We start from the raw sequence: 9,325 nt of genomic DNA, 5'->3' as shown, positions 1-9,325 counted from the left end.
TACTGAACAGAATTTAAAACCAAAAATAAATATATAATGTACAAATTGTATGTGTATACCTAAATAAATGAATTGAAGTTGTAGTAATAGTGTTCTTTCCCAGAGCCATAGACTAACAAACTCTCCAGCAGCAAGCATGGTTAAATTTTCCTTTGAGTTGTTAAAGGAGTACAAGAAAGCACCCCTGAAAAACAGGCTGCTGTCATTACCCATGTGGGCCCTCCTAAATTTTTATAGGGTCCTCCTAAATTTCATAGGGTGACCTTGTGTTTTCAATTGTTTTGGGGAGCCCTCCGTTCCTAGCTAGTGGGATATGTAAATGCTACTCCCTCACCTGCCTTTAAAAGAAAGGCAACCTGTCCTGAAGACCAAGATCTTCCCCAGCTTGCTAGTTGAGTAAGGAATGCTGTTTTTGGCATAATAAGGAGCTGGGGTAAAATGTTCCAGGGAGGAGTTGGGACAGAGCTTTAGGGAAGTTGAGAAGCAGGCAGAGGGATGGAGTCCCTGGAGGCAGCAGAAGAGAGACTGGACTGAGCTAGGAAGCAAGCAGTGAGAATCATATGGAGTGGCAGAATGACAGATAAATTGAGTTAAGTAATATGTATGAGAGCAATCTTTTCATGTTGCACATGTAGGTGAGATTATTCAGGATTTCTGACTCTGCTTATATCATGTAACATATTAATGTCTCTTTTAATCCATATCCTTTCAAGGATACCCTATCATTTTAATGGCTAATATTTGACTATGGATATGTATCACATTTTTCTACAATCTTTTACCAGTATATTCTTCTACTTCTAGTGTATTGCTAAATCATATAGCAGTTCTTTTCCTAACATTTTGGAAAATCTGTATTGTTCTCCATAGTTGATGCAGTCATTTTCATTTCTTCTGTGTTTCTTGTCCAGATAACTGGCAGAACAATGTATGGGAAAGAGTCACAGGCACTCACCATTTCATGGGATTACAAATCCAACACAGGGAACCAGAGCAGCGAGGCTCTGCCTGTGATGCTAGAAGTATGAGATGGTGAGAATTCTGATCATGGAAGACAAAGAAATACAGACCGCAGAGTCCGCACTATTGCCGACCTTCAAGGTATCAATTTGATGTATGCCTCAACTTAATAAAGGTTACACAGCCTCCTAAAGAGATTATCATCTGTTAAACTGGCACTCAAGACACGAGCAAGCCCATAAGTGACATTACAATGAAAACATTTAATGTCAGTGCACAAGAGAACCCATAACCATAAAATCTAAATACATTTTATCTTTTGCTGTCTTATATAACATAGGTAGACTAGTTGGCATAGACCTGAGAATCCACTACTAATAAAAATCAATTTAATTTTTGCATCTGAGATTTCATTGATAGAATCTATACTTTCACATAGAATCATTTTACTTGATGTTCTTAAGTAAGAAAACTATCTGAGGCAATAAGGTATTTATCTAATTCACAACTTAATAGAACTTCAAAACTTGAATCCCTGTGCATGCTGTTCATTTAATACTAATCAATTTCATGTTTTACAATCACAAAAGCAAGCATACAGTAAATAACTCACAAAAGCAAGCATAGATAAATTTCAAATCAGTATATTCATTAGCTTGAAATTTTAGTATTCATAAATTTGGGAAGAAATTCAGCACTATAAATTTCATTTGCAATGCAGGCTTTATTTTTGAGTTAGGAGATTAATTACAGAGTTCTCAAAGGACACCCACCAGCCAATATCTGAGGTCAGAGGGAAAATAAAGAATTGGCAATCAAGGAACCAGAGGATAATTCTTCCCAGACAAAGGAAAACAACGAAGGCCAGGGATCCAGGAGTGGCTGATGGAGGCTAGCAAGACCGGAAGTTAGAAAGAAGATCAGTAGAATCCAGATCCAGTGCCACAACTTGGTCTGTAGCAAGGAGACTGACAGGTTCTATAAGGCACATAGGATGGGTGGCAGAATCCAGAACCACAGCCCAGAGAAGAGAACCCTTGGGGTCTAAATCCACTGGACCCACAGCTCAGAGAGTAAGAGCTTCTAGATCCATAACCCAGAGAGTGGCAGCTGCTGGATCCAAAGCCCTGAGAGCCAGCATATGTGGTTCTGCAGGGACTGCAGATGCTGGAGACTCTGGGGCTGTAGCAGGGCCGCTGGCAGGAGCTGTGCACCACATGGGAAGTCTGGCATCTGATGGGCTGGGAACAGTTCTGCTGACAGCCACTGTGGAGAGAGGATCCCAGATGACAGGTTCTCGGGGAGTAGAAGCTAGTGCTCTGGAGCAGGTGACTGGGGTAGGAAGAGCCACAAGAGGCATGAGGATAGCTCAGGTGATCTCCAGAGGAGCGGGAGGAGAAGTTTCCAGAATAGCAGCTGTAGGACATGTTGATGGCAGGTGTAAGTTGAGCTGACTACAACAGAAGATTCTAAGTTTGAAAATCAATCCTTTCCTGGGACCTTTATATACTCTCAGCAATGGGTGTGGTTTCTTATATAATCATTGTTTCCATATTTGGACTCCCTCATCTGCATGTCTGGACCTCAGTAATTTTCTATATAATTGCAGTTAACTAACTCCTTTAATCTTTTGTTTAAGGGAGAACTCATTTTTTTATATGTCTGAGTCAATGAAATGCATTTATGCTACAAATGCTATGACTATTTAATTAGTGCCTCTGCCATTATGGTCAGGAAATCCCCCATTGTTCTCTTTTTTATGACGTGTGCGTGTTCTTGTTTGGAGAGGGGAATTACTCTTAGAGATGACAGTCTCTATCCTCAATTGGTCATTGAATAAAAGGCAAAAATCTTGCATTGACAAAAAGCCATTTCAAGATGGCTCCAGTATCAAATCACTGATTCATACTCTGGAGTATAATGTTCCAATTTTTAATACATTATTATCAATGGTTATTATGTCCAGTCTAATCAGAGCTACATAAATGCAAACCAAAAGAATTAGGACATTGTACAAAATCATTCTAGTCTTGAACACATATGTATAAAAAGTGATTATTTAGAATAAGGAAATCAGAACAATATGGGGCCATTAAGGGACATTTAGTGTACAAAGGTCTTTGGCATCAGGAGGCATGGTATTGTGTATATATTTTTTATTTAATCTTCTGGTGGATAGTCTCCTCTTAGTTCAAATTCATCTAGAGTTTCCCTCCCAACTCACCATCATTTCAATGTGATGGATGGTTTCAGAGCTTATCCATATCCAATCTACCTGTCCATGCTTGGTTGCAGCTTTCTTCCCAGAGGGAGTTCCAGAGTTTGTGAATATTGAAGAAGATACTTCTGTGAGTCATCATTATCAGAACAATATATCATAAATGAGAATACATTTAAGTATGAATGATAATTTAGAATGGAAATAATAGCAAAATCCCTAAACTTTGAAAGTCCAAAAAACCAACACATACCACAAAATTAGAATGTGATGTCTTCTTCCTCTATGAGCCTATGGATATACCCCTGACATGACCGCATGATCACCTCTACAGACAAGAGCGGAGTTTTCGACATGCTTTTCTGCAGAGGGTGAAAATAATATTTTTCCTTTATAAACCTGGCAAAGGAAAATGCTGAAAGTATTTGAGATGAAAGAAATAGCTCCCTTCAATATCACTCTTGATTGTTAAGAATGTCTCAGCTTTAAGCTTCGTCTCACTTCTTCTAAGTTGGTGCTTCAAGACAAAGACCATGTTCCTCCCAGCCAGGTTTCCCTCTCCACATTCCTACCCACTCTGCAATCTGTGGGTGTCAATATTTATGTGGAACTCCATAGCAAATGGGCAAATGGCTGTGAGTCTTGGAGTTTAGAGTCTGTAGAAGTTGCTGATAAAAGAAAAAAAAAAGACTCTTCCCAGACTCAGACAAAAGTAGAAGTGTGAAAGAGCTAACACTAGCCTCTCTGTGGTCAGCACTGCTGCCAAGGCTTTGTAGAAGCCAGAAGATAGATAGTTTATTGCTTCCCCACATGCCACAGGATTTGCATGCATTCCACCCATAAACATGTAGAAACTTTAGTTTCTTTCCTGTTTTGGATCCTGAAACAATTTAGGAAAAATATTTTAGAGAAAAGATTTGTCCTACATAACACCTTCACCAATGAACTTACACTAGTTCCTGGGTTTGAATCTAAGACAAATGAACTCTGTGTTAGAAATAGCTTACATAATTTTCTCTTATCATTTTTTTCCTTTAAAATGTCTCCTGGCCATTACTCTTCTCTGTGCCTATAGATAACTCTACTGCTGTTCCAAGTGTCATTATTTTCTAGAAAAATCACTATAGGATTGCTACTTACAATGGAGGATTGGATCTCCTCACAGGTAGCAGAGCACCTTCAAGGTTTCAATGCTTCTAGTTTAGTGTTCTCTGACAGTCACCAGTATTATGCTATGGGAATGTGTTTAGTACCTGTAGTGCAAGAAGCCCTCTAAACCTGCTCACGGACTGTGGACTGTCACCTGTAGCTCTCAAGCTTAGAGCTGCGGTTTCTGCTTCATCTTCCTAGAACACTGAGGAAAGACAAAGCCTTAAATCCTACACTTCATTAATTGATTCTGACTTGTAGAAGATATCAGTTCTAGGTTTGTGAATTGTTGTTATGACACAATAAAGGCACTCACACACAGTCACATCTCCTTCCCAAGACCTTTGGGGCAAAGTTGCCTTCCAGGCCTCGACGTTTGGTGATTATCCTAGACATTTCTGTTGTCCCTTTTCTTGCCCTTTCCTCTCACTAATTCCACATTAAAACACAAAACAATAAAATACTTGAAAGAGTCATCAGGAGTTTTTAATATAACTACTTCCTGGCAATTCAGAATAAATACAGTGACGTAACTCACCAAAGGTCAAACAGGTGATATCAGTGTTTAAAATGGACAATGTCAAGGCTTCTATCACTGAATGATAAATTCATTTGATGAAAATATAATAAGTTTAAGTGCCAGATGCTGAAATTACCAGTGTCCTTTCTGTAAAAGTATGTTTAATTGTAATTTCTTTAAAAGCGTCACTCCATGATTTGGATGACAAGAAACATCCAACATATAACATTTATGTTTTTAAAAGTTTATCAGGCATCCAACATCTAACATCTATGTTTTGAAAAGTTTATTTTACTATCTTCTAATTCTTTAAATGTCTTTTTCTGGGCTCCTGGTAACTGGGGTAAATATCTTAGTTAATTTACTACTAGAAGCAGATTTTTTTTTCAAATCAGCACTTCCTAAAATCTTTCTGAAAGCAGACATATTGTCAAACCTAGAGTAAGTTTTCAATCACTGGAGACAAGCTCAATGGTGGTCAAATTCATCAAGTCAACACATTTTCCCATCATGGCACAACATTCTCAGGCACACACTAGGGTACCTTTCATCCTTCCATATTCCCTTCCTTCCCCCTTCAATGTGATGAGACCACAGAGCACAGTCAAATTCTACATCAAGTCTAGCCCACACAGTCTATCTTCTTTACATGTAGGTCCCATGGGCTATTTATCAAACTTCAAATTATGAAGCAATACTTAAAAGCTAAAAAGAATACACATGAGATATTGACTTCCAATTTTTTTAATATATATGCATAATTTTTACTGATTTTTTTTTTGTTTTATAGATATTTTATTTACTTACATTTTAAACCTCCATCCTCTACCCACTCCCTCTGCTCACCAACCCACCCTCTCCCGCTTCCTGGACCTGGCATTCCCCTACACTGGGGCATAGAACCTTCACAGGTTCTATTGATGACCTACAAGGCCATCCTCTGTTACATATGTGGCTGGAGTCATAAGTCCCTCCATGTGTATTCTTTGATTGGTGGTTTAGTCCCTGGGAGCTCTGGGGGTACTGGTTGGTTCATATTGTTGTTTCTTCTATGGGGCTGCAAACCCCTTCAGCTCCTTTGGCCGTTTCTCTAGTTCCTCCATTGGGGACCCTGTGCTCAGTCCAATGGTTAGTTGAGAACATCCACCTCTTTATTTGTCAGGTACTGGTAAAGCCCCTCAGGAAACAGCTATATCAGACTCCTGTCAGCAAGCAGTTATTGGCATCCATAATAGTGTCTGGTTTGGTGACTGTATACACGATTTTTAAAAACATGTTAACCAGCTGCTATTTTGCATGGTTGTCTGGATCTGAGCCTAAGCTTGAGGGTGTATGCCTCTTTACTCCTGACCACTAATCCTCATACTTCACAGATCCCAGACCATATCCCATTCATTACTAGTCACCATGTTTATTAGCATCCCTGTCATTAGTAAGAGAATGAGCCACAGAACTAAGGAGATTTATGTTTGCTAAAAGAGAGAGAGAGAGAGAAAGAGAGAGAGAGAGAGAGAGAGAGAGAGAGAGAGAAAGAAAGAAACTGATCAGAAAGAAATACAAATACTTCTTTCCTCATCTTCCATGCTTTAAAAAAAAAAAGGCTGTATTGGTGATTAGAATAAGAAACACCAACCTTGAAATCAATTATCTGTCCTTGTCACTGTTTCTTAGACAGTTAAATGATTTGAAGTTAGGGACTTTGACTTCAAATACTTTATAAATCTGTAGAATCTGAGTTGGAAAAAAGTTTGGGTCAATAGAGGTATTACTACTGAATATACAGCAGAATTAACAATGGGTCATTTAGGTTATAAAATAAACCAAAATATAAGTAAATAAAGAAATAATAAATACACAACTTAAAACAAAATGGGAAAATGTCACCTGCTGTAACTTCAGGTGATATCTGATATCTCACAGTGGTTGGAAATCACTGCCCTAGGCAAGTGCTGGACCACAAGGTCAGCATCTAGCCCGCAGCCCCAGCAAGAGAATCCTCACACTGTATAAATAGCACTCTGTGTCTGTAGTTAAACCTGCTCAAGGTTTGCCTGTCCTAGACAATAAAATACAAAGCCAAAATTTTAAAAAATGTATCTAATTTCTGTTTGTAACATTGTGATTATGTTGTAAAGGGCGGTTCTCTATATCACTATGATATGCTCTCTGTTCAAATGTCTGTGCAAGTATAACAGTTATTAACATTTTTGTTTGGGGAATGTGGAAGATGGGTAGAGCAGTATTGATATCCATCCTGAGAAATGTAATATCTCAGAGCTTAAGAGTGCTGTGTTACTACCCAATGACACTGTACAGATGGCCCTTGATGACAAGTAATGACTCCTTTAGCTGTAAATACCAGAGAGAAGAATAGCAATTTTGACACACTGTGACAACTGAAAATGCGAGGCAGAATTTAAAAAAAAAAGGCTTTTGGGTTCAAAGTCAGATGAGTAGTATTTTAAGTCCATGACTGGTACACAAACCAATCCTGTGATGTATAGAAGGCTTTGGAGGGATTCATGAGCACAGAACAAGAAGGGAAAACTTGTAGCTGGTAGGTGTCTCATGAGAAATAAAATATGATGGTTCTGTCAATATCAAGTACTTTACATTTCTTCATTTTTCTTGGCCAGCTGGGTAAAGGTTGACTCTATCTAGTGACTGTAACTTCTCTGCTTAGAAGCAAGAAGCATCAATAGGAATTGGGTACAAAACAGGATATATATTCTACTTAGTCCTAGGAGAGGCAATAAGATATAAAATAAGAGGGAGTATGAAAGGTAGCTTTCCCTGCCTTGTTATTCTGGGCATCTGACCTTTTCCTGACCCTGAGGTATCACCATCTGTTCTACTTTTAAAAGAATCTTTGCAGGGAATTATGTTAAGATTGCATGGGCACAAAGAGCAAGTCCCATGTTTATTCTGTATATATTTGTCAGAGTGAGATAGGTGATCTTAAAGAGAGGGGGTAGGAGTGAGGGAAAGGAAAAGAGACAGAAGAAGAGAGTGAGGAAGAAAAGGAGAAAGGGAGAGGCAGGGAAGGAGCAGAGGAAACCAGGGAAAGGGGAAGAACAAGGAAGGAGGAAGAGAAAGGAAGAAGGAGAAGAAGAAGGAGGGGGCATGAAGGAGAGGGAGGAAGGGGAGAAGAACAAGAGGGAATACATGGGTGAGGGAGCAGAGAAAACAAGAAGAGGGTGGGCTCTTCCTGCTTTGTCTGGGTTTCAGAAGGTTGAATGAGAGGCCTCAGCAGGATACTTCAATTTTTTTTTCTTTTTTGTCAGTTTACCTTGGAAAGCTGAGCAAGCTCAAGTCCTAGACAGGAATAGCTTCAAAATGGAACAGAGCTCCATTTTCCCCTCCATTTAGGGTGTACTTTTTCCTGTTTGGTTGACAGAGCTTTGCGGAAGGTTGGGGAACAGAAGCAGAGATACCGCTGATATGATGATGCCCCAGTTTTGTAGTAGACTGGCCAAAGCTCCAACAGCCAGGATGTTCCTCTCCTGTAATTTACTTACTAATGACTTGGGTTCTTGTTATGGTTAATATTATTTTCTTATATAAACTATATACAGTGAAGTGTTCCATAAAGAGATTTTTATCCAGATATATTATACATTTTAAATTCAATCAATACATAATATGTGCTCATCTTTATGCTGGCATGGTGTGTTTTCTTTCCACACCTGTATATAATGTCTGATGATCAAGTCAGGGCTGTTAGCATAACATCCTACTTAAGCATGTATCACTTCATTTTGTTGATTATGTTTCAAATTCTTATTTAACTCTTCTGAAATATGCATTCAATTATTGATAAGAAAGTTATTATACTCTGATTTTGTACTGTGTGTGTGCAGCAGATAGATTCTATTTTCCTTTCTCCTCCTCTTCCCACCTCTTGTAACAGGGAATCTAACCCATGAGATAAAGTTCTTGTTTTAGCTTTCTGCATGGTTTGCAGCATGAACTCTTGACCTCAGTAAGCAATATAATTGACAATGGCCTTGGGGGACATTAGGCTGTAGCTCTGTATCACTGGCCCCTATAAACATGAATTAGTTTATTCTTGATAATGTTCCAGGGACCTCGAATTTGCTTTTCATCTTCACCCTTCACAAAGTAAAGAGCCTCACAGTAAAGGGCAGCATCTTTGCCATTTACAGGGGCTCAGCAGACTTTCAAGGCACTTGTTAAAATGATGAATGCAGACATTTTCCATATTAACATTATGATTTTCCCTTGCTAATAATTGGAACTATGTGTTATGATTCTGTGAACTGTAAGATTTTGTTGCCTGGTTCCCAGAAAAGAACTATTAACAACTGAACATCTTGTTCGAGAAGTGGCAGAAATGGCAGGTGGCGCTCAGAGAAGTAATACTTGTTATTAGTCATGAAAACAGCCACCATCATGCACTACACAAAAAAATGAGTGGTTTGTCTTTCTTAACTAAATGAATAAAATGCATTCAGCCA

The 9,325-nt window shown here is 38.7% G+C and overlaps 1 protein-coding gene across 4 annotated transcripts; it reads right to left on the bottom strand.

The window, feature by feature from the left end:
* Positions 1-1,664: 1,664 nt before the first annotated feature.
* LOC116086551 (keratin-associated protein 13-1-like) lies at positions 1,665-5,697 on the bottom strand. 4 transcript variants are annotated; one of them, XM_031364755.1, is made up of 5 exons: positions 5,655-5,697; positions 4,432-4,532; positions 3,432-3,540; positions 3,185-3,306; positions 1,665-2,414 (listed from the first exon to the last, which is right to left on the bottom strand). In XM_031364755.1, the coding sequence occupies exons 4-5, from the start codon at positions 3,188-3,190 to the stop codon at positions 1,881-1,883; spliced, it is 540 nt and encodes a 179-aa protein (XP_031220615.1). In that variant the 5' UTR covers positions 3,191-3,306; positions 3,432-3,540; positions 4,432-4,532; positions 5,655-5,697; the 3' UTR covers positions 1,665-1,880. The 4 variants fall into 4 exon arrangements, 3 of the variants coding, with proteins under 3 accessions (XP_031220615.1, XP_031220617.1, XP_031220616.1); XM_031364757.1 differs by having other exon boundaries at positions 3,185-3,259; XM_031364756.1 differs by having other exon boundaries at positions 3,185-3,255.
* Between the last annotated feature and the right edge of the window lie 3,628 nt (positions 5,698-9,325).

Source organism: Mastomys coucha, unplaced genomic scaffold, assembly GCF_008632895.1.
Source record: "Mastomys coucha isolate ucsf_1 unplaced genomic scaffold, UCSF_Mcou_1 pScaffold12, whole genome shotgun sequence".
Classification (NCBI taxonomy): domain Eukaryota; kingdom Metazoa; phylum Chordata; class Mammalia; order Rodentia; family Muridae; genus Mastomys; species Mastomys coucha.
This window is presented reverse-complemented; position numbering and strand designations above follow the sequence as displayed.